The 25,511-nt window shown below is 36.0% G+C and overlaps 2 protein-coding genes across 4 annotated transcripts; both read right to left on the reverse strand.

The window, feature by feature from the left end:
* Window positions 1-2,244: 2,244 nt before the first annotated feature.
* On the reverse strand, window positions 2,245-5,980 carry LOC141642243 (GATA transcription factor 1-like). Its single transcript, XM_074450968.1, has 2 exons — window positions 5,677-5,980; window positions 2,245-3,104 (listed from the first exon to the last, which is right to left on the reverse strand). Exons 1-2 carry the CDS (start codon window positions 5,821-5,823, stop codon window positions 2,502-2,504), a joined length of 750 nt encoding a protein of 249 aa, XP_074307069.1. The 5' UTR covers window positions 5,824-5,980; the 3' UTR covers window positions 2,245-2,501.
* A 4,463-nt stretch (window positions 5,981-10,443) lies between these two features.
* Window positions 10,444-15,292, reverse strand: LOC141642245 (uncharacterized). Of its 3 annotated transcripts, none has more exons than XM_074450969.1 (13): window positions 15,097-15,289; window positions 14,260-14,465; window positions 13,727-13,803; window positions 13,432-13,591; window positions 13,306-13,330; window positions 13,030-13,119; window positions 12,676-12,847; window positions 12,490-12,563; window positions 12,078-12,147; window positions 11,627-11,698; window positions 11,351-11,484; window positions 11,188-11,261; window positions 10,444-10,907 (listed from the first exon to the last, which is right to left on the reverse strand). In XM_074450969.1, exons 2-13 carry the CDS (start codon window positions 14,456-14,458, stop codon window positions 10,819-10,821), a joined length of 1,236 nt encoding a protein of 411 aa, XP_074307070.1. In that variant the 5' UTR covers window positions 14,459-14,465; window positions 15,097-15,289; the 3' UTR covers window positions 10,444-10,818. The 3 variants fall into 3 exon arrangements, with proteins under 3 accessions (XP_074307070.1, XP_074307071.1, XP_074307072.1); XM_074450970.1 differs by having other exon boundaries at window positions 14,260-14,473; window positions 15,097-15,186; XM_074450971.1 differs by lacking the exon at window positions 14,260-14,465 and having other exon boundaries at window positions 15,097-15,292.
* Between the last annotated feature and the right edge of the window lie 10,219 nt (window positions 15,293-25,511).

Consider the following 25,511-nt stretch of genomic DNA (forward strand, 5'->3'; position numbering starts at 1 on the left):
CCACCCAATTATTTGTGGGAGCCCTTGAGGCATTAGGTTAATGTTGTTGTCGTTAAGACATTAGGGTAATGTTGTCGACCAGGTATGGTTAATCCTAGGCCGATATATAACCAAATGCAATGATTGTAGTTTATATAAACAGGCAAGGATTAACCAGACTATCAATACCGCAATCTGATACCATTGCAGAAACCATTCTTTAGAAATTTGAATATATTGAAAATCAAGCAGTTGCACAGCTTGCACTGACGATAGAGAGGCCGAAGAAACTAATCCATAGTAGTCCAATCATAATGTCCTTTCATTTCCTTCTTCAGACTGCATTTATCTTAACTGGCTCACTGAAAGCAGTACTCGGAGTTTTTAGTCTCTCGTAAGCAGTTTGTAACTTTTTATCAACTAAACATTTATCTCCAAAATAAATACAAACATTCTCAGAAACAGCTGAAGCAGGAAAACGGAAAACCCCTACGCATGAATAACCATTTTGAATTGTCCGGCTCATGAAACAAAAAAACGAGTAACATAAGGTGAATAATGTAAAATTTTACTTCCTCAAATGCAATGAATGTACAGGAACTGCCAGCATAATAGAAGGTAAGATTACTACTTCATGAAGAGGCTCTAGAAGAATTATTAAGATCGAGCTAAAGTTTCAGAGAATTACCCCTGCACCTATACGAGCAAATTCACCCGGAAACAAATGGTAAGATCACTATTATTATGATAGTATCCATCTAGAGATGCAGCAAGTTAAAAGAGGCGAAGACTGTGTTAATTTGTCATAAACATTGTTAATTGTCTCCCAACAGGAAACAATCTCGACTTACCATATAAATGAATGAATTCCGAAGGGATGAAGAAGGAAGACGTCATGGCTATAACTAAAAGGGCAGCTTTTACCGGCCACCATCCAGACTGCCAAGCATTGCGAATGTCATGTAGCTTGCTTGTTCTGACTGTTGTCAGGAACATTTAGAAGAAATATCTGTCAAGGATACTGGTAACACAAAATTCGTAAACATTAAAACAGCTACAAGTAAGTGTTCATGAATGCTTATTAATAACCTGTGATTGCAATGCTCCATTTCGAAACTATGCCAAACAATTTACTTTAAAAAGGATACGAAACATCCAAAGCTGATCCGGAGACCTCCAATTGTCTGAATGCAATCACGAACACTTTTTCCACAAGCTCTGAGAACTGCACGGAGCAAGTATCAGCCTATTCCAAAACAATGAATTTCCTAGTCGGTAGTCAAACACATTGTCGATTACTTTAGAAAACTTCCTACTGCACAGAGAGAATTAGAAAAATGTGACACGCCACCATTTACCAGATGAAGAGTCCAGGACAGTGTCATGTATACCGCTTTGACTGTCCTAGGATCTAGCGTCTTTTCATTTGGTTTATACTCGTACGACGTTACTTCTGTTGGACAACCCCATAGACGAAGGTCTCTTAAACTCGGTTTCCTTCCCGTCCAGAGTTCATAAGGAGTCTTAGGAACTGCTTTACTAGGAACATGGTTTAAAACAAAGGTTGAAGTCATTAATGCATAAATCCATAGTGAAAGGGGTAAAGAACAATTACTTAACATGCTCCTAACCATTTCCATCAATGTAAGATTCCGCCTTACAGCAACACCAACCAGCTGAGGTGTACCGGAAATTGTATTCTGCTGAGAGAATACCATACCTGACTACATCTGATAATTATATCCCCACAAATATATTACCGATATCACAAATCATTGTTTGACAGAGTTACAAACTAAAGCAAGAAGATTTAGTAAAGACCATACTCGACAACATCAGGCAAATATATCCCACAAACAAACTACCGATATCACAAACCACTGTTGGATGTAGTACACAGGCCACACACTAAACCAACAATAATATCTAAACTCCAACCTATAATTACAGTCCAGGTCCACTTAACTGACAGCGCAGTCCTCAGAGACCGAAAACTTCTGAGACAACAGCAACCATTGTTCATCAGTTTGAACCTGAGCTTCTGGAAAACATTTTCTTCATCGTCATCATCATTGCTATGACTGAAGAATGACCCATACAGTAGCAGATCTTGTGTACCACAGTCGTACTTATGCAAATTAACGAGCCATAAACCCCGACGACAACGCTAAGTCGCCAACTGACTTCATTTTGTACATAAGAAGGGTCATACAAACTTTTCTAATTGAACAAAGAATATAACTACGGTAGAAGTTAAAAAAATGATTAGAAACCAAGGGCTAAAAAAACTCTATTCATTCTACTCTAAAACAGAATACATGACTCAAAACACACTGACATACAGACTGCATCTAAGAAATGGACCCTAAAAAATGACATTTTTTTCACTGTGAAATCCTTCTCTAACCGAGAAAAAATTATATGATAAAACAAGACTACTCTAAATCCATTACATTGCTTAAAAGACCCTAACTTTCCTTCATTTCTTCGGTCTTATAATCCTAAACTAACACCACCCCTAACTAAAACTCGCAGGCTTCACCTCCAGTCATCTTCTGCTTCCTCATCTCCACAATCTTCCTGTGGGAATTTGAGTGCAACTCACTAGAGAACGTCGGGCTACTAGCAGGGCGGTACTCGGGTACAAGACGGCCCGACTTATACCTAACCCCACAAGCATTGCACAGGGTCTTTGGACCTGAGGGCCCAGCACGCCACTGGGGGGTCTTCTCCGATCCACAATGCAGACACTTCCTCCCAATGCCCACCCTCTTCGGCCCCACTTTAACCTTCTCCCAGCAATGAAACAGCTCTCCAGACATCTCCCCTCTACGCTTTCGCAACCGGTTGGTCCTTGCTTTCCCGGGGACCTTAAAAAATCCCCTTAAGCTCTTATCCACACATTTGCCATTAGCACTTCCTATCAAGTTAAGGTTATTATTGCTGCAACTAGTACTGCTGTTTTCGAGCACTGACACCGGACTCAAATGACTGCCATTATCATTGCTTCTTGTTGCAGCAGATGAAATGCTTGGATGGTTGGGTATTATGTCGACAAATGATTCCACCATTGGAAATGCATCCTTGTTTGATATCCACTCTAACTCTTCTTCCTCCACAATCTCCTGCAATTCACCAATTTCATACTTGCTCATCAACAAAAGGTCCATTTGTTTAAATAATGTTAGAAATGAAAAGGGTTTCGGTAGGTATTACGTAAGACCGCCTTAAGCAAGACCGGATGAACTACAGTTTTAAAACAAGAAATGGTAATCTACCCAATATAGAAGAAAAGTTCATGAACCAAGAATACTATAAATATAATCACAAATGACAATAAATGGTAGAGACTAGGGTTACCTAATTCGCTCACCTAGGGTGCGAATTGCGAATTGATGCGCGCGTATTAATTCGCAATACGTTTTTGAATTAATTCGCACTAATTCGCGAATTATATATTAAAATCAGCGAATTCTAAAAGTTCGATTCGTGTATTAAAAACTAAATATTCAATATGAATTCGCCTATTTTAGGGAGTCTTTCAGTCTTTACACTTTAAAATTCTGGACATTTCCATTGGGAACATTGAGTAACGACTAATAGTCATAAACAGCTCCCCAGATTTTACAATAAGACAGTCTCACACTGTAAGACGATCTATTTTCAAAAGCAAATATATTATAAAATACTATAACAAAAAATTAATTATATGAAAATATCCTAATTTAGAATGTAATTAGGAACTCGTATAAGCGTATTAGTAACTACGAATTCGCGAATTGCTTTTTTTGTAATACTTTGCGTATTGAATTCCCTATTTTGACCGAATTGCGAATTCGAATTATTCGTATTATGAATTCGGCAACCCTGGTAGAGAGGGTCACAAATATTAAATAAAAAAAGGTTAGGTGAGATTATTATGGAGTGTACTTTAAATACACTTATTACTTATTTTCCTAATTATTAGTTGAATGTATAAATTATAAAATATAAAGTTGTCACACACTAACACCCTCAGGCTATGCCTTCTTCGAGTATGTCACTCTCGAGTGACTTATCTGTTATACGTGGTTTGCATGATTTCCAGGGTTATGCGCTATAATGTAAGGTAGCGGTTGTAGGTCCCTTTCTAACCAAAAAAAAAAAAAAAGTTGTCACACACTAACACAAAAGGTTAAGGTTTGAATAATTGAGGGTGTGATTTAATTTGAATTAAGGGAGATTTAATTGATTGAGATTTGGAATTAGGGGCAAAGCACGTGGTGTCACATGTTTACAAAGGACTCTCTTCACTTTTGTTTGTGTTTGTTGATTGTTGAGTGTCCATTTCAGTAGTGGTGGACTGGTGGGGACTAATCCTATTCAATCAATTAGACTTTCCTTCCTTTCCTCCCTACTATACACATTTATTGGTGCATGCTACTCTTGTGACAAACCCAACCCTCTTCATTCAAAAACCGCAAAAACTCAAATAAGATCGTTAAATTATATGTTAGACTAAATTAGTGTCATACGGAGTGAATGTGTATGTCAATGGTGAAAGGTAAAGGATAGTAGGAGCGCCCGCTCCCCTACCTAAAAAAAGTCGTGTTTTCTTTTTTCACTATAGTTTGTCACTTGTAAATTTTCGTCACATAATTATAAATACGTGTTCGGCCACTAGTAGTAATAATAATAAATAATAACTACCCTAAAATAAATATTCTAAATATGTGGAGCTAAAATCAATATTAAAAAGAATTGAAGTAATGATATCAGTCTAAACAAGGGCAAATTCTCATTCTAGACGAACACTTTTTGTCTACAGCAATAGACGGGTCAAATGTCGTCATTTTAACGACAATTTTGACCATTTTAATTTGAGAAATTCTTGGGTACACCGGGTGTACCATGTCATCGTACACCCTACCCAATGAAAATATTAAAATTGACTAAATTCTCCATAAATAAAAGAATATAATCTTACTAAAATAAAAATTAAGGCATCTCATTCGTTATGGTGTACGATATTCTTGTACACCCGGTGGACCTTAGAATTTTTCTTTTAATTTTAACAAAAAATGGTTACCTTTTATAAATAGGTCATATTTATTCCGTCCTCAACTTAAGACGAAAAGTGACCCATAGAACAAGTGACAGTATATTTTACGGTTATCGGCTCCTTAGAAATAAGTACTCCTAAATTTAATGATGGGTATATCCGTCTATTGCTATAGACGGGTCAAATACAAGGAAAGTGGTGACATTTTTGCCTCTACCACCCCACCCCACCCCACTTGTTGTTTGCTCTATTAGTAAAGTGTATTATATTTGGCCCGTCTTTCATTATAGACGGATAGTGAGAATTTGTCTATAATTTTACTCCTACGGTTGTTCAAACCTACTTTCAGTAAACAAAACTGAAATTTTAAAAAAAAAAAAATTAAAAAGGTGAAATACCGAAACTACCCCTGACACCTTAAAACCAGTTCCACACACATGGGCCGTCACAAGCCGTTTCAAATACTGGCCCAGTCGCCAGACCGGGAGGGGTGACTCGGATAAATGAACGAGTTGACTAGACCAGGAGGGCTGACCCGGACCACAAATTCTTATACGAGACGGTCTCACATTAACACATAAATGGGTAAAGTTATTTGCTTTACCTAAAAATGAGAGGAATTAAAAAGAGAGAAAAAGAGAAGAGGAGGGGCTTACAGGGAAGGCGGAGGAAGGGCAAGGGAGGAGAGAGAAAGCACGGCGGCGGTTGTGGTTGCGGTGTTGGTGGTGGTGGTGGTAGGAAGACAAAATGACGTCGTTTTCATTATCGCTGAAGTCGGAAGGCATGTCGAAGAGCGAGTCCATAGAAGAAAGAAACCAACACAAGGTGGTTGTGGTTGTGGTTTGTGGTTGTGGGTATGGGTGTGGTTGTGTTTTGGTTTGGGTTATAAAAAGTGTGTGGGTGGGAAATGAATTTGGTTGAGGAGAAGAAAGGGGATAGATAATAAAAGGAGGGTTTAATTGAACACAAATTCTTCTTTTTTGGAAAAGTATTAAACTACAAAGACTAAATTTTGACTAAAATAATAAGTTAATTATACAAAGACTAAATTATGTTTTTGATAATTGTTTGGATGTTATAATTCAAAGAAAAAAAATTGTACAAAAATTAATAAAATGATTGTATAATATAAAAAAAAAAAAAAAAATTACCGAAAGTACGGATAAAGTAGTTTTTTGAAATCAAATCATTTTCCCCAAAATAATCAACAATAATTCTTGAATAAAACCGTTTTATACAATTATTATTGTAAACCAAGTGATATTTTACCTAAATAACTCTACTAAAATAATTTCAACCAACTACTACTTTTCATAATAAGGTCAGGACATCAAGGTCTTTGTAATATGGTTTTAACACGAGACTTACTCAATAATTAAAGTGTCATTTATAAAACTAGTTGTTCCGGGTGTGATTACGGAGCAGTGTTATGACCACGTAAGCTTTGTTGAATGATGACTTTGCTTGACTCTTCCTTTCTTTCTCCCAAACAATGAACAAACCGAGGCTCGGCAGTGAGAGCGTACTCACTCCGACGCTCAAGTCAATAAACTTAAAGGGATTAAGTTGTGTGTAACTTGGCAAAGTATATTGTAGAGAGATAAGGGAGATTATACCAGATTAATAGTGAGTTTAGGTTATATTTTTTTGATCCTTTTCTCGTTAAGAGAAGTGGAGTATTTATAGACTTTCACCTTTTGTCACGTAGTGACCAAGTGGCAAGCGCGGTGGAAAAGATCGCTCTACCCTCCGAGGGGACCCATGGCGAGCCTACCGCCTTGTTGACTCCATGCCGAGGGGTCTTGGATATGAGTACGCGGATATGTCTCCCTACTGGTCAAGTTGCCCACCGAGACCCAGTGACATGCTTGACAAACACAGTTCGTCTTAAATTTGTCTAATATGTTGACTTGCTGTGGATATTTTTGACCTTGCTCAATATGTTGACTCGGTCAGCGGGTGCAGAATATGCCCCATCACTAGTATTAAATCCAAGTCTCATGTTAAAACGGTTTTATGATAAAATTGTCGGTGAAACCATATTACAATGGTTTTGATATTCTCTTCGTGAAAAAGTGATGTTGGTAGAAATTATTTTAGTAAGGTTATTTAAGTAAAATATTAAATTCACCTCTAGCTTATAATACAATGGAAATTGAACCCTTGACCTCAACGACTCAAAGTCAGAAGCTGAATTATTTACCATTAGTATATGGATTCGAAGATTAGACTTATTGTCGACGATAGGAGTGTAGGGACTTGTATAAAAAGTTGTATGCTCGCTAATTTTTCTTCTTTTGACACCATTAACAATACATCAATCGTTAAAATCGATACCCCGTACTTTTATGTCTCAGTGAATAGTTTACATTTAATTTATTTTGCAAGAAGAAAATAAAGTAAATGTAAATTATTGATTAAGACGAAGAGAGTATACAAGAAGTTATCTACATACGAAGTACTGTTTGTAGTACGGTTGTTTCTTGGTACGTCCTTATACGAAAGAATCTTTGATTCTTGTGTTACTTAGTTCGACTAATGTACTGCTGATGTACACTGTTATGCAACGGGAAAGTTTGTAAAGTGTAGAAAAACATCGACTTCCTTGATCACAAAGTCAAAAGAAAACGGAAAGTTTGCGTGTAGAAAAGCAAGGGGTAAAACGGGAAAGATAAAGTAATCTGACGCAACGATATTTTGCAGTTTTTGGTTTCTTCCAATTGTTTCCATCCCAACACGTCATTCATCCAATAAAATTGCAACACGTGTTAATATCCATATGCTTCAGAAATCATATCTGGGTCAAATATGACTACTTTTCCAATTATACCCTAAAGGCCTTACACTTCAGTTTTTGTCCTCTGTAACTGTAAGACCGCGTCCGGGTCAATTATTCAAACTAATTTGAAATCTAATTTATCTTATGGATCTTCTTTAAGAGTCGGTCGGTTCTAGCATGCAAACCGGCTCGTGACTCGTAATGTCGTGAGGGGAGTGGGCTTGTCCAGGCTGGGCTACAGACTTTTGAGTAAAAGACCGGCCCAATAAGAGAGCGGATTGGTCGTGCTACGTAGAGTGCCAAAACAGTCCATCTTGTTTAAGACCGCTTTATTTCAGACCGCAATAAGACCTCTCACAAGTGAGAAGCACCTGGGTGCTGGGACACCCCTATGTGCTTTCCCACTCACACCCTAAATGAGTTTTTTGTGAGAGGAAATGATATCCGTCTGACCATTTCAGACGGATATGACGTTCTGAAATAAGAATGAGCGGGGTCAACCCGTACTATTGACCATCTCTAAATAAAAGAAGGGTCTTTTCATAAATTATACTCCCATCCAAACCAGAGGTTACAGTTGCTTTTTGGCACTATTCATGGTCGTAGGACATCTTTATATTATTCTTAATCCATAAGACAAAATATAATCATGTGAGATCTTGTTTGATTTACCGTCATAAATGCTATAAGAATATCAAATTTTTATAATTTTTAATAATGTGTAACTAAAGATATGCACGTTACAAAACGTGCCGCGACAAGTGTGATAAAGCAACTGCAACCACTACTACAAATCCAGGCAACTACAACGCCCCTTTAACAACGATTATTCACGAAAATCACAATAGACGTTGTAGAATGTATGGCGCGAATTTTACTAAAATAAATTACAACGGGTATGGTTATAAAAACCGTTGTTATTAGTTTTAACAACGGGTCACACATGCACAAATCGTTGTTAATAATTTTAGCGCAAAATTGGCGCAAAGTTAGTGAAAAGTAATCACAACGGTTATTTTTGAAACCCGTTGTTAAAACTTATTTAACAACGGGTGTTTTTTACAACCGTTGTTAAAACATATTTCACAACGGTTGTTGTTTAATAACCGTTGTCAATACCGTCCATACTATAAACCACACAAATGTGTCTCTGCAAACAAAAAACAACCCTTAATACACAAACACAAACACAACAGACAAACAAACACAAAACACACACTCTCTTTCTCTCTTTCTCTCTTTCTCATCGTCGCTTTATCTTCTCGCCACACGTTGATTTCATCGTCTATTACGTTACGTATTTATCGTAAATCTCGCCACATTTGTTAGTTTCATCGTCATTATTTTCTTTTTCTATTTATTTCTTTTGCATGTATGTGTTTTTATCGACCATTATGTTATTTGTTTAAGTATTGTTCGCATAATTAGTTAGTAAAACAATGAAGAAGCAAGATGAAGAAGTAAGATAAACTTAATTAATATATATATATATATTTATAAATACATAAATTAAAAAAAAAATTACATATGTAAAAATGCAATTCTTATATTTTCATAGAGGATCTTATTCTCGCTCTATCGTATCCGTCCTCTCCTCCTCCTTGGCTATTTGGAGGTTCCGTTCGCATTGCTATATCGTCATATAGCCGCAAATCTACTGCTTTTGCTCCGTCAAGCCATCTTCTTTGGCGTGCTTCAGTGCGGATCGAGCATCCGCAAGGTAGCTCCTGAAACTTTCCTCAATATGGAGGAACCGGCGGATGAAGTTGTTGTTGTTCTCGATCATGGTAAGAGTCTTAAGGATGAAATCATTCATTTTGTTGGAGTTTTTTGAGTTTGTTTTGAAAGATTAAGTAGAGTTTGTTTTAGCAGTTAGGGTTTGGAGATGAATATATTGAGATAATGGAAATGTTAGTTGAGATAATGCAATGTATTTATACTAAGCAATGTGTGGGTTGAGTTGCTTTTTAATTAATATATATGTTAGGAAGTTGTGCCATAATCATCATCATATCTCTCAATAATGCTGCTTCAAATCTTATTACTAACCCTTCTCATTCCATATTATCCGTTCATATGTACAGTGATGTCAGTAATAATGCATGCATCGAAATTCTAACGGGCCGTAATTATGCATGCATTTAGTAATATTTAATTTTTTTTTTTTTTTTTATTTTTTAAGAACAAACAACAACGGGTATTTACAAACAACCCGTTGTCTTTAGTTATAACAACGGTTTTGTATATTAAAACCCGTTGTTATAACTTTCCCCCCAAAATTGAGTCACACTTTCCACAACGGGTTTTTATACATAAAACCGTGATTAATAGTTTTAACAACGGTTTCCTTAAGTAAACCAACCGTTGTTAAAACCTTCTACAACGGACGCTTTAACAACGTCCGCTTTTTTATATAACAACGGTTTTTGACCGTTGTTATAGCCTGTATCTGTAGTAGTGAACCTTTTGTCTGGATGGGAGTATAGTTATATTTGTATTTTCAAGGAGATTAATTCAATTGTGTAGAAAATACTTCCGATCAACCGGAAAAAAAAAAAAACCATGGAATATCCATGGTAATATGGTATTTTACTTTAGAAACTAGCAATAAATATGGTATAGGTCAGAAAAATGGACGAATAAATGGTAACTTAATAGACTTATCTGAATGTAATATCATACAATGGCAATTGTTTGCCCTCAAAATGCATAACATCATATTCTCTTTCAGTATTGATTTCGGGATGCGAGCGACTTGGGGCTCGATTGATACCCCTTGAGATTACGCTATTAATTATTGTACGTCAGCTCGCCAAGCCATAAACTAACAAACGAGGAAAGAATAAAATGAGAATCGACAATATAAACAATGCTCTGGCTAATCACTCACTAGTTGTTTTTAGTATCTCTCTGATGCTGAACTTGCAAGACATTACGTTCAGTCGTTCACATAAGTGGACGTACGACAGAGATGATAACGCCCTGTTGGGTTTAGATCGTTGATAAGTTGGTCTAGACTCTAAGGTGATACTACAAAAACTTCTGGCTGAACAGAACCTTGATCCATGACTTTGGCTTGTCTAAGAACCGGAGAAATCAATTTCCACACTGCAATATTATCAAACTCATATTCACTGCAGGAATTTGTAATGAATGCAAAATCATATTTTACATGATTTTATATCTACTAGGTAATTCTAATTCATTTAATTTGTGTGATTGTGTCAACCAAACATCGCTCTAGGGTTGCTGATAAGAGTGAGCAGTCATTTCAGGAAAGTTTGCATATATCCGACACCCTACCCTACTATTTGCGGGAGTCCTTGAGGCGGTATTAGGGTAATGTAGTTGTTGTAATGACAATAGTAAGATAAGGAGTATAACTCACTATATATGGCAGCTGCTAGCCATTCATTGATGATTTTAACCCATGTACTTGCCCATCCGACATCAATACTCCACCTATTTGACACACAAAGAATTGGAGTTAAAGAAGGTAAATGGTTGGGAAACGTAAGGAGCCGAAGAGAGCTATCAAAAGAATGTCTTACTTTCTGGTAGAGCTATTGAGGTTCCAATTGATGAATAACATTGCAAAATACATCGCACCCAACGAAAATACGAGGTGGAAGAAGCCATAGTTGTAAGGAATATCATCCTCTTCTTGTACTTTATCTTTGCGGAACTGCACAAAAATGGCGGTCATAGAAAGTTAGTCTCATAAATTCACATTTGCGTTTAAGATACAGTGCACGTTACATGACCAACAGAAGGAAATTCAATCTTTTTGAGTCTCATTGTTCAGAAGAAAGGACTGTATGATTCACCTGAAAGGACTCAGAATCGATCCCTGTTGAAAAGGTAGCCATCACAATTGCGCAAAGTCCAAAGAAGAAACTCTGCAAAAAATCGCCGAGATGTTTATACACAATGCTAGGAATGTATATGTTTTTCAATGTGTATAGGACTATAGGAGCTTTTAAAGAAAAAGCTGATATTGCCATTTTGGCTGTTACACCCAAAATTTGATGGTTGATCACTTGATCCTACCCTATATAAGGAAAAAAAAAAAAAAAAAAAAACTCAGAATAGGTGAGGCAAACAAGTGAGGATTAACAGGGCTATTAATACCGCAATCTGATACCATGGCTGAAACCATTCTTTAGAAATTCGAATATACTAAAAATCAATCAGTTGCACTGACAGTAGAGAGGCTGAAGAAATCTAATCCATTTAGTATTCTCGTAAAAAATGGCAGAGAAGCTGAAGAAATCTTACAATTATAGTAATCCAATCATAATGTCCGTTCATTTCCTTCTGCGGACTGCATTTATCCTCAGCTGGTTCACTAAAAACAATATTTAGAGTTTTTAGTCTTTAGTAAGCAGTTTTTATCACCAAAACGTTTATCTCAGAGATAAATGCAAACTTTCTCCGAAACAGCCTGGCCTATCTGTGTTTTCTAAACACACGGGCAAAGCTATGTTACATCTAACCCCCTAACTTGCTTCAGGCAAGAGCTCTTGAGAAACTAGGGCAATGTTGTAGTTGGCCTCCCAATCAACAGAAGAAAAAGACCAGAAGCATTCTCTGACTTTATTCAGTTAAGCTTATCATAGTAACAATGCTGCCAAAATTCACACTTTCTATATATACTATTCAATGGTAGAATTTACGTAAAGCATCTTACCTTCGGATGGCAGACCAAGAAAGGAAGACGACATAAGAGGCCATGAGACCAGAAGATAAAAGACCTCTGTTCACCTGTTTCAATGATATATGCATGTTCCGAGATGATGAGTTCATTCCGAGTCAAAAGTACCTTGAACTAGAAATGTGCAAGTATTTCAGAACATTTGTGGTATGAAAAAAATACCTTTGAATGTAAAGATACAAGCATCATTACAAGAAGCAAAACTCCTGTCCAGACAATGAAAAATATGTTGAGAGTGCAGGAAGATCTCGGGACATACAAGATGTACAGCATCCCGACTCCACACACAGACGCTGCGTAGAGCACTGTCGACATTAATAATCCAAGGGAGCAGCTGCATCAACGAATTGCCATTAGTAAACTCCATGAAAAAACTGAAGTCAAATGCTATGTTACTCCGACAGTTAAATGTGAAAACTTATGTTCCTCAAGAAAAACCGATGTTTCTTGTACTCTACGGAGATTTAAAGGTGATACAACACTACTTAATAATTAGGGAGCTTCAAGAAGAGAAACCTTTGCTTAGTTTTCTCATCCGGCATCCAGTACTTGTTCCACCACGCTATAAACTCAATCACGCTAATAAGTTGGAGAGCAAGAAAAACCCTGCAACATGATTAACCATTCTGAATTGCGCGGCCCATGAAACAAAATTACGAAGTAATATAAGGTGAATGACTTAAAGTTAAATTTTAATTCTTCAAAACCGATGCATGTAAAAGAACTTTCCGTATAATAAATGGTAAGATCACTATTTCATAATTAAGATGGATATAAGAATCAGAAAATTACCCTGCACCTATACGAGCGAATTCACCTGGAAACATATGGTAAGGTCACTATTAATATGATATAAGCACCTAGGGATGCACGCAGCCCATTAAAACGAGAAAAATTATGTGTTAAATTTAGACTTACCATATAAATGAATGAATTCGGAAGGGATGAAGAAGGAAGACGTCATAGCTATAACTAAAAGGATAACTTTTACCGGCCACCATCCAGATTGCCAAGCATTGCGAATGTCATGTAGTTTGCTTGTTCTGACTGTTGTCAGAAACATTAAGAAGAAAAACATCTGAAGTATCTGTCAAGGGTACTAACAAAGACGCGGCTCTAAACCACGTTACAGCGTCCTGAACAAATGGTCATAAACATTTAAAACAGCTTTGAGTACAGTATATTTATACAGTAGAGCTTTAAAAAAGGATACGAAGCATCCAAAGCTGATCCGGAGAACACCAATTGTTTGAATGCAATCACGACCACTTTCCCCACAAGCTCTGAGAACTGCATGGAAACAAGTATCAGCCTTTTCCTAAACAAGTACGAGTATCAGTTAGAATCTAAATAGAAGCACGATTTTCTATAGGAATGTATATTCATGACTGAAGCGAAGATATAAGTTTCAACCGCTGATAAATTGAAAAGTTTATGAAGCAGTAAAGCTATGATACTAACAATTCCGATCCAACCAAACAACTTTTCCACTACGTGGCTCAGGCTCCTAATTTTTCTTTTGAGTACCCATGTCGGACATTGTAGACCCGACAAGGCAATCTCACACTCGACACTTCATTTTAGACAAGAAGAAAAATGAGGTGATTGAGGTCCTCCTTAGCCAAGTCCGACACTTGGACAAATATATAAGAGTCCATGGCTAACTACAGACTAATCCAATTCCCACGAATATTAAATACAAGACCAAATTAAACGGAGTAATCACAAATGTAGACCTAGACTTACAATGTTTTTCTGGTATAACCCTTTGAATATAATCGCGAATAACCCAAGCCATAAAACTTGTAATCAAGAATATAACTCCATAGTAATAACGAGCTCTCAATGTCCGTCTCCTTTCTACAGAAATGTCAATGCGCTTTCTCTGTCGACTCCTCGACAATTCCTCCAAATACACAGCTTCAGATACCCTCCTGTCCGACATTTCCCTTCTGCACTACTAAAAACCCTTCAGATAGTGTCGAACCAGAACTCGAAGTAATATTGGAAATTCTTTGGCATATTCAAAGCTTTTAACTCCCAAGTTATTTACTTTTTACTCCCAATTACAAAACACTTTGAGCAAATCTGCTGACTGAAATATACACCTACCGTCTCAAGCATTTGTTTACCTTTGATTAAAATACTCCTCGCAATTAATTAAAAAAAAGGTAAACAAATAGTTGGGACGTTGCAACCTTATAATCTACTTCTGTCGATAATAATCTACTGAATACCAAATAGAGCGGAGATTATCCTAATAAAGTTTCGGCCTTTGTCACATAATGTCATTCAAAGGGTTTAAATTGGGGCTATAAGAAGCATGTCTGCATTATACAGAACCATTCAAATTCAAATTAACAACAATCAATTAGAAATTTAGAATGACCCAAAATTACAACTATGGCAATATGAGAATTAAATTTACTTCAAAAATGCAGCAGAATATAGCCGTTGCAATAAAGCAGCATAATGATTCAATAAAATATTAATAATCATAAGAAGTTCGTTTAAATACGATACAAATTATAGAACAAGACCGTCTGTAAGTACTATGGATAACTATTGTTTGAGAGAACATACCTTGAGAAAGTGTTGTAATTGTGTTTCCAAATAATGTTGGAGTGTGGAGGAATAATGGGAACACATACATGCAAAAATTAAGAATGTGCACACTTACTCTGTTAGTCTGTTTCTGTTTGTATAAGCTAAGTTTTTATAAACAAAACTGCTTTGGTTAGTGGGTCTCGTACTCAAGAATTAGAAGCTTCCATAGCGCTTCATGTTAAACTGTAGAACACCGAATAAAATAACTAAAATAATCCTTTCTCAAAACGGGTATATCCATCTTATAGTCTATTATATACTCTCTCTGTTCCGGTTTATTTATTGTTCTTTTTCATTTTTGGATGTCTCAGTCATTTGTTGTCCTTTCTAATTTAAGAATGAACTTGATGAGTAATTTGATCATTCTCATTCAATTTGTTCCACTTGTCATTTAGTTATTGACATTTTCCTCTTTCCTTGGTCTTTGTGCCAAAACGAAAGGACAATAATTGACCGGGACGGAGGGAGTACTATGGAGTAATTCATTAGGATTGATGCAAACCTCATAAACGGGTTACTCGGATCGGGTCTATAACATTATTGGGTTAGTTCGGGTCGGTTCGAGTTAATTCGAGTTTCAGGTCAAACGGGCCTGGTTATTTCGGGTTGAGTTATTTTCGGGTTAATGATTAAAATAGAAAAAAAGTACGTTTTGGATTATCATACTATATATTAATCTTCTAACTCACTGCTGACATGACGGCCTATATTGTTAGCACAAATGACATGTCAATCTCAGGTATGAAATAGAGGCATATGAGTAAATTAAATAAGGAAAATAAATTATTTCATATTCAATCATCATACATTTTTAATGGGAATTAAAAGCATTGAAAAGATTTTCCTAGAATGTAAAATATTACAATTAATTCTGTTGGTTCTCTATGGCTAAGTATAATGATACTTATAATGATATGATACTAAGTATACTCTTTAATCATATAACTATCGCATTCATACAAATATATTTTTAAAACTATTTTTATATTGCATAGATGAGAACAACTCGTGAATTTCACGGGTTTAAACCTAGTTATCTATTATAGTTTAATCTTAATGATTGATTCCTTATTTTAACGTAAATAATATTATGCGTGATTTCAAATTAGGCATTTCAAATCTTTTTGGGTGAATTAGAGTCGTGTTTTGTTAGGTCATTTGCGGGTTGGGTGGCTTCTGATCGGGTCAACAAAAGTTCGATCATGTTCAGGTCAGGTCAGGTCAATTCGGGTTTCGGGTCACGTTGGGTGGTGTAGTTTGGGTCAATTTCGAGTCTTGGGTCGGCCTTTTCAAGTCGTGCCAATCGGGTCGGATTGATTTTGTCAGGTCTAGATTGATGCGATAAACTTTTTATTAGCTTCTTAGCTTTTTGTTTTTGTCTCATCTATATTTTTGACACGTTGTAACTACGAATGTATCCATCTTAAATAGGAATTTTGTAAAACAATAATAAAAACTTATACTCCTTTGAGTCCTTTCATTCCCCTTCTAATTTAGGAATGATTTTATGAAATAGGGTAAAATGACCGTCCTATCCCTAGAATTAATGATAATTCGGACAATGTCGAGGAAGTGATAATTAGTAAATTAAGGATACTTTAGCAATTAGCATACTAAATTTAGTAAAAAGACAATTAATTTAAAATAAATCTGAAGAAAAAAGGATAATAAAAGTGCATGGACGGTAGGAGTATGAAACAACTATTCGTATGAATGTTTTTGAATGTTTAGAATGATTATGAAATGCAAACTAGGCAATTTCACATCGCCTAATTTAGGCCAATATAAAGGTCAATGTTGAGAAAGTTTCATAAAAAGGTCAAAATCATAAAATAAAAATGAGTTGAAAATAGTAGGTAAAAATAAGTAATTTATGGTGAATCATATTATAAACATGGTTCACAATATGTATTGTTAAGTAATTTTTCGTTTGACTTTCTATATATTGTCAAGTATTTTTCAAATATGACTTTTTAGGAGATCTTCTTAGTTTATGGAGTAGAATTCGATGAGGGTATGGATCGACACAAGTTCCCATTTAAGAGTGTTATGTGTATAAATTGTAGTCATCATTGCATCTTACAGAACTAAAACAACATCGATCACCAAGTAAAATTCGATGAGAGCATAAGACGACACAATAAGTTCTTATTTACTACGGAGTACAATTATATGACTTCACAATTTGTAACCATGCATTGCATCGATCTTATACTAATCACCTTAACTAAAACAACATGAAGCAGAATTCGATGGGAGTATGTTGTATCTGAGTGTGATACGATACAAGTTTTTATTTAAGGCTATTATATACTCGTAGTTCATATTTTTGAAACGTATCTATCTCCCTAATAAACTTGTAATATGTGAAATGTACTCGTATTTGAATATATATACACACTTATTAAATGAGACCAATTTATGAAACTATTGTTCAAATTAATCAATAAGTGTGTGTGATTTTAGAACATGATTTTGTTAACCAATAAGATAGTGAAAGCTAGTAATGCAGAATCACATAAAAACCAAAGAAATGAAGACAAAAAATTAGGGTTCAATAGTCATTTAAATCGTCTCTTCTAAAATAAGCTGTCCAAACAACGGGGTTTCATTAAAAATAGGTGACCTACTACATACAAGGAGCGTCCGTCTGAATACTTTCATTTTCTTTACTTATTTCATGCATCACCAATTCTTATTTCAGACCAAGGTATCCGTCTTATTAATAAGACGGATACCATATTCTCTCACAAAATACCCATTTAGGGTGAGTGGAGAGTACATGGGAGGTCCCACCTTTATCCCCTCTACCCATTTCCTCTCACACAACGACCCGTCTTAAAATCCAACCCGTTTTAAGCAAGACTTACTCTTCATGCATGTGAAATGCTCCCTAGCCTACGTATTTGGTGGATATTGACGTAATGCTGTGTTGGTGTGTAGTTTAGTACAAATCAAAAAACAATATATTTATTTAGAAAAATTCTTATGTACTTCGGGAGTACCGTGCTCCTTACACCTAGGTTATTATTATATTCTATTTGGTGGATTAGTTTTAAGTGTAAGGAGTACGGTACTCCCAGAGTACGTAAGAATTTTTCATTTATTTAACTTATTTTGTCAAAATAAACAATCTGTATTTAGAAATGTTGAAATACGGTGGTTTAAATTGTTGTGGATGTTGTCAAAATATAAACACGTACTCCATTCCGTACAGGTATACTACTCTTATTTTGTCAAAACAACTCATGAGGGCATTAGCAATAGATGAACCTCCAATAGGTTTGTTCTCATGCTACATAAGTTAGTATACAAACGCATTTACCTACAAACCTCATCCCAACAATAAATAAACCACTTCAAAGTTCATCACATGGCCCACCATACTATTTCTTCTCTCACATTCTCTCTCCACAAACCTGGATACTATATTGTAACCCCTCTCATCCATGAACTTCAACACCCATGTCCAACAATAGTGGGTTTGTAGACAAACCTTTAAAATAATTGACACGTCATCTTACAAACCTATTGACAAACCTCTATTGCTATTGCCCTGAGAAATTGAGAGTCATGATCATATGGGTAATTACACCTTCGACCAACTGAGCTGAGCAAACATGACGATGTTTCTTTTTTTTTTTTTTTTTTTTTTTGGTGTAAACCATCCGGTTTTTTTTTACCACTAGGACGGTAAAGCTCTCCCTCATAAGTTTTAACACACCTGCGTTCCCAGGGCTCAAACACGAGACCTCTTAACTTTACATGCATTGAGCTCAAGCCCCATACAAAAAAGACTTTGATCCGCCCCGGCCGGCTGCTACAAAAAGACGCATAGTTTGTGAGAAGAATTCGCCAAAAAAAAAAAAAACCAAACAAACAAACAAATATCGTCGCAATTACTCAGATTGCGACTAAATTTACAACGAGTTATATAAATATACATCTGTAATTACGTAATAGATTCATATTACTCCCTCATATTCACTATGATCTTCCACATTAATTTTGGGGTAAAATTTAGTGGTATGATGATATGTGGATATAAATGAAAGTAAGATTGAGAATGCGGGGTTACAACTTACTATAACCACAAATGATAGACAAATAGAAAAAGTGGGAGATGTTAGTGAATTTGCCGTTTTAGGAAAGTTGGAAAATGTTAAAGAATAGGAGGGAGTATTAGTTTATTACTTGTATACTCCATATAATACTCCATAACCATTTTTACCTAGGTAATAGATTCGAAATATAGAAACTAAGTACAACTGATCATACTCCGTACTACTCCCTCCGTCCCAGTCATTTGTTGTCCTTTGGTTTTGGCACAAAGACCAAGGAAAGGGGGAGGAGGCCAATTACTAAATGACAAGTGGAATAAATTGAGTGTGAATGATCAAATTACTCATCAAATTCATTCTTAAAATAGAAAGGACAACAAATGACTGAGACACCCAAAAATGGAAAAGGACAACAAATGACCGGGACAGAGGGAGTATATATAATAATCTCCATTAAAATTATTATTCTTGAAGTGACTCGAACCTAGACCGTAAGAATATCACCCCAAGTTTCATTACAAATTCCACCCTTTCGGACAATTGTTGTTTAACTCCGCCCTATGAATACCTGAAACAATAATGAATCTATAATGCGGAGTACAATCAAAGAAATACCTACAACGACATGTTCAAGGTAACACAATCAGCCAATAACCAATTTCATTTCCACAAATTCTAAGTGACATAATTAAATTACCAACTCACAAAAACTTTTGAAATAACTATATATGCATGTATCCATAGTGACAAATATTCAAATTCAAAAGCATCCAAAGTGACATGAATACATGATCCAACAAACTTGCATAATCAAGTTTACGCTTCTTTTCTTCCATTCGATTATATACGTTCTTTTCAAAATTCTCCTCAAATATTTTGAAACACAATGTAATAGAAAAAGTACATAATTATGAAAAAAAAAAAAAACTATAAACTGCTACAATAATCTTATGATTTATTTGAACGTTTCTTCTAGTGCACTATGACACTCTTGTGCAAATTCATGCATGCAGCATGGATAATTATTAGGAGTATAAGAGTTACGACGTTCATGTTTACTTATTGAAACCAAATTCTTTAGCGCATAAAATTTCTTTTTTTTTGGTACATAAGAGGGGCGAACCATGAGAACTAGTTAGCTATTATACGGGAAATAGCCATTAGATATTTTACTTTTGCAGTTTAAGGTATTGTACAACCATATTAATGGAAAGCTTACATTATTATCTACGGAGTATTTGATTTTTTAATTATGAAAACAAAATTGTTTTTCGTTCCAATGCTTACATTAACTAGAGTGTATTATATATAACACAACACATCTGAGATATACGGTATACTAATAAAATATTATACACCATAACTAATGAGAATGCACCATATTCATTTCAAATGTAATGTATGTATTGTTACCTAAGAGAAATATTACCGATTTCAATGCTCTTATTAATTAAGAGGTATAATAACGTGATACACTAACTAATGTATCTAACAATTTCTCCAGATATAATTAAAAATTTCTATTACAGTAATTAGGCTCTGTTTTTTTTAACTGAAACTGACTGAACTGAACTGAACTGCTCTAAATTAAACTGATCTAATCTTAACTGCTTATAAGCAATACAAAATTAAAATGAACGACTGAACTGAATCTACCTGAACAGAACTGAACTAGATTTATAAGAACTGAACTTATAACAACCGATTTCAATGTTCTTATTAATTAGAGTTATAATAACGCCGTGATACACTAAATATAGCCAAAAATTTCTCCGAATATAATTAAAAAATTCTTTTTTTTTTTTTTTTTTTTGATGACGAGGGGGTTGAATCACCCGGGCTCATGCATTCCCGCACCACCACATGGACCATGTAAGTCACCCCCTTCGGAGGCTGCAGTGGTCAAGTGATCATCGCCCCAGCTGGTAGTCGAACCCGGGACCTCTCAACTCCTGAGTTTCTGCAAGCTTCAAGGTTTAACCCGGCTACCACTGGATTCCATCAGAACTCTGCAGTTAAATGTGCTTGGACGAGAGTAGTACTAGGATGGGTGACCTCCTAAAAAGGCCTCGTATTGCACCCCTTTTAATTAAAAAATTCTATTACAACAATTAGCACATTATTTTGCAGACGCGTGGATTGACAGCTGTTTAACTAATTCAGCTTCAAATCTAATTCATATCTAATGTCAAATTGTTCAAAAGTAAGTCATAATAATGAAGTTTCAAAAAGTGCGTCTCAATTAAACCGTTATGATTGTCTTGATTTAGTTGGAATTTAGTTGAGACTTTTAAATCATGATGAAATGAATTGCTAATTACCAAATTCATAGGTGTACTACAATTAGTTTAACTAGTTTGAATAAAGTCGGTGAAATTAAGTATGTTGTATAGTAGTGTGATAGGGTTTTTTTGGTTTGGTAAGGTGGAAGAGAATTTTGATTACATTGTAAAAGTAATTAGGATGTAGATTGTCCAATATGAGGTTATACTTCATAATTCACTTAACATATGCTATAAGTTTCTTATTAGCTATTTAGCTTGACAAAAAGAGATGTACTTCATTCAAGTTAGTTAAACAATATGTCGAGTGTATATATGTGTTAATTACGGTCACCCTCTGTCTTAATCAATTGTTATGTTTACTAGTTAGTCTTATCGAGCTTGATATAGGACAGCCTAAGCACCCAAAGAGCACTTTGTGAAAATGTTGATACATAATACGAAGTATTTGAAATATTGATGTCCATAAGACCGTAAATCGGAAAGTGCAAGGGCTAATAACTAGGTACGGAGTACTTATTAATTAGTGCCTAGTTATTAGCCCTAATATATGATGATGATTTATTTTTATAATATACACGAATTTACACTACTACAGATACAGGCTATAACAACGGTTAAAAACCGTTGTTATATAAAAAAGCGGACGTTGTTAAAGCGTCTGTTGTAAAAGGTTTTAACAACGGTTGGTTTTCTTAAGGAAACCGTGAGTAGACGAAATGGGGCAAATAGTAGCATAAACTACATAATTGAGCTCTGAAATGCGTGTAAAATAGGGTGTAAAACATCATATTTAGGACACGCATCAGAGACATTAAGGAGGCGTTTGGTTCAAACATTAGGTATGGAATGGAATGGATTCTAACTCCAAGGGGGTATGGAGTTAGAACCCCATACATGTTTAAAGTTGTTTGGTTCAATCCGGTTATGGGAATAATAATGTGTTGGGTGGAATGGAGTTGGAAACTTGGGGAGAGAGATGGGTATGGGATTCCAAGGGGTTGGAATGGAGTTAGAATCCATCATGTATCTAACTCCATTCCAAAATACTCCAACCAAACATTGGAATGGCCTGAATCCATTCCAATCCATTCCAAAAGCTCCAACCAAACACCCCCTAAGATAATTATCCATATGAATGTTGGTAAACTGTTGTTCCAACATGACAGCCCTAGAGTTCTTTTTATCGTTGAAAATATCCGTCAAACGATCCCAAGCACTCTGAGCCGTGGCACCCGGTTCCAAAATTGTGTGAAGAAGATCAAGAGAAATTGTGCTATAAATCCATTGTTTGACTATAGCATTAAGACGGTTCCATTGAGCGTCTTTGGCGATCACGGCATCCTTGGGAGGTGCGATGTGATCAATGACATCGAAAGCACGGGCAGTGTTGAGAAAGAGTTCCGCCCATGATGCGTAATGGACGTTTTCTGTTTCGAGAGTAATTTGAACATAATTTTTGATATTCGAAATGGAGTAGGCGGGATGGAATTGGGTTTTTGTGGTGGATGTGTCGTTTGTCATGATGTGCAGGGAGGGATAAAGAGGAGGAAGACGAGTATAGCAGCGGAAGAGAAGAAGAGTTTTTGAGAAAAGGATCGCGTATCAAGCTGATACCATGAAAGTAATTTATTTTTCCTAATCATAATGATCATCTACATCATCCTTATATAGGATAGCTAGGTTACAATTAGTAAGATACTAGCCTATAATTAAGCCTAGTCAAACGTGATTTGCAAATATACTGGAGAGATTACAGGTAACAAAATATACAAAGAATATTATGATATTCTAATACCATTCTCTTCCTCTTTCCTTCCTTCTTATTTCAAGGTAATAAAGTCTCATTTTTGTGATGGTTTTTTTTCCCCGTCTTATAAAAGTTTCGGTTTTTGCCTCAACCCTTTCGTTTTCTTGCTCCTTGATGAAGGTTTCGAAGACCCGGTGGAAGACTCAAGCTTTGGGGACCGTTTATTTGAAGAATAAGGAGCGTTTAAGGTAACGATGATAGGTTACTTGACAAAATGTCGGAAAACTCGCCCTTCCTTACTCGGTTTTTATCTTTATTTATCGTAAAGCTCAAGTCTTTGTATGTTCCTCGTGAATGAGGTTGATTTTGTGTTGATAATGGTCATTTTACACGGCTGTTTTGGTTTCCTTGGACCCGTCTCAAACTGGATTCAGGTATGAGGGGAAATATCGGGTTCACTGCGTGTTTTATGCTCATGTGCTGCTGCAGTTTATGTTTTCGTCCTTCCCTGAACTTTCTTGGTCGACATTTGCGTAGATTATTTATGCCTTGTGCTTGCTTATTTCTGTCTCAAGTTTGGATAAAAATGGTGGCTGGGATATTGTGTTGTACAGTGATAGGTTCGTCCTGCCTGTGTCCTTTGTTTACGTACCGTGTCTAACCGCTTTAGTCCCGGTTTTGGACATATTAAACGGTCTCTCAAATCTGTTTTTTTTTTTTGTCTTATCTTCTTGCTAAAGTCGTCCCATGTATACTTGTTGTTTCTCCGCTTCGAAAACTCGATTTTGGTATGTTGGTGCCCTGTTTTGGATGCCTTGCCCTGCACTGTTTGCTCCTTGTTTTGGGGACTTTTTTGTGCGGACGTATGGTGGCGTGAGGGCTGTCTTTGGCCGCAGCTACGGGCTAACTATGGGTGGCAGTGGCCACGGCATGGTTGTGGGCTGAATGGCCTCTACTATGGCTCGACATTGCCGAGTGTGGTCACGGTGGAAGTATGTCCTTCCCTTAGTTCTTCTTTCTTTTTGTTTATGTGCCTTAGTAATTATTTTAAAGAGCAATATGTTTGGACTCAAGTCTTTATAATTTTGGACTTAAATTATTATAAAGTTTGGACTCAATTCTTGTTTTATTTGGATTCAATTTCTTAGTGTTTTTAGGCTCACCACCATTAAATTATTGGGATCACCACAATTTAATGGTTGGGCTCACCTTGTCACATGTATTGGATTTGTGTGCTTTCCGTAAATTTTCACATAACATAAATTATTCATTATCGCTTGTTATATTTTATTTAACCGGCATGTTAAATTATGAAGTGGAATGTTTATTAATATAATACATGTATTAAATATTTATTATATATAGTTACCTGTACGGAGTCGTATTCTAGATAATGTCTAGTATTGTTCAGTTGTGAGAGTCTTGGTCCTACCGGATACTAGAGGTGAGCTATAAGCCCTCTAGTTGCGGTATGATCGTCGGGATTGATGTTCCTATCCATACTTATGGTGAGATGCAAGCCATAAGTATGAATGCGACATTAGTAATCCCGTCCCAGATACTTATATGTTGTGCCTCGGACATGTTTTAAAGGTAACCTCCGAGTCAGGCACTTGTTTGTAGTATTTGGACATGTTTTAAAGGTAACCGCTGAGCCAGATACTTTATATGTTGTGTCTCGGACATGTTTTAAAGGTAACCTCTGAGTCGGACACTTGTTTGTAGTATCTGGACATGTTTTGAAGGTAACCGCTGAGCCAAATATTGTATGTGTTGTGCCTCGGACATGTTTTAAAGGTAACCGCTAAGTCGGGCACTTGTTTGTAGTATTTGGACATGTTTTAAAGGTAACCGCTGAGCCAAGGTACATAAGGATTTGTGTCTCGGACATGCTTTAAAGGTAGCCTCTGAGCCGGATGCTTTGTTTTATGTGTGATGTTAGTAGTCCCATTTCGTGTATTGTATGTTATTTGGCTTTCAAAGTTCATGGCTAAGGTTTCCATTCACATGTTTTATGATGTTAATCTTGTGTATCCGTGACATATGATATTCTATCGTGTTTATAGTTGTATTATCATTTATGACGTTTTCGTTGGATTGTCTCATATGTATGTATCATATGTCTTATCTACGATTGACTACGCATGTTTTGAATGTTAGTCTCACGTCAGAGTGCTTGCATCAGATGGTTATATTTATGATGTTCTAAATATGTTCCTGTTTATCTGTGTTTCGACATTTTGTGGTTGGGAGAACCTTGAGTTACTCCCCGCTGACTGTGGCGTTCATATTTACATG

The sequence above is a fragment of the Silene latifolia genome, chromosome 2, assembly GCF_048544455.1.
Source record: "Silene latifolia isolate original U9 population chromosome 2, ASM4854445v1, whole genome shotgun sequence".
Lineage (NCBI taxonomy): Eukaryota > Viridiplantae > Streptophyta > Magnoliopsida > Caryophyllales > Caryophyllaceae > Silene > Silene latifolia.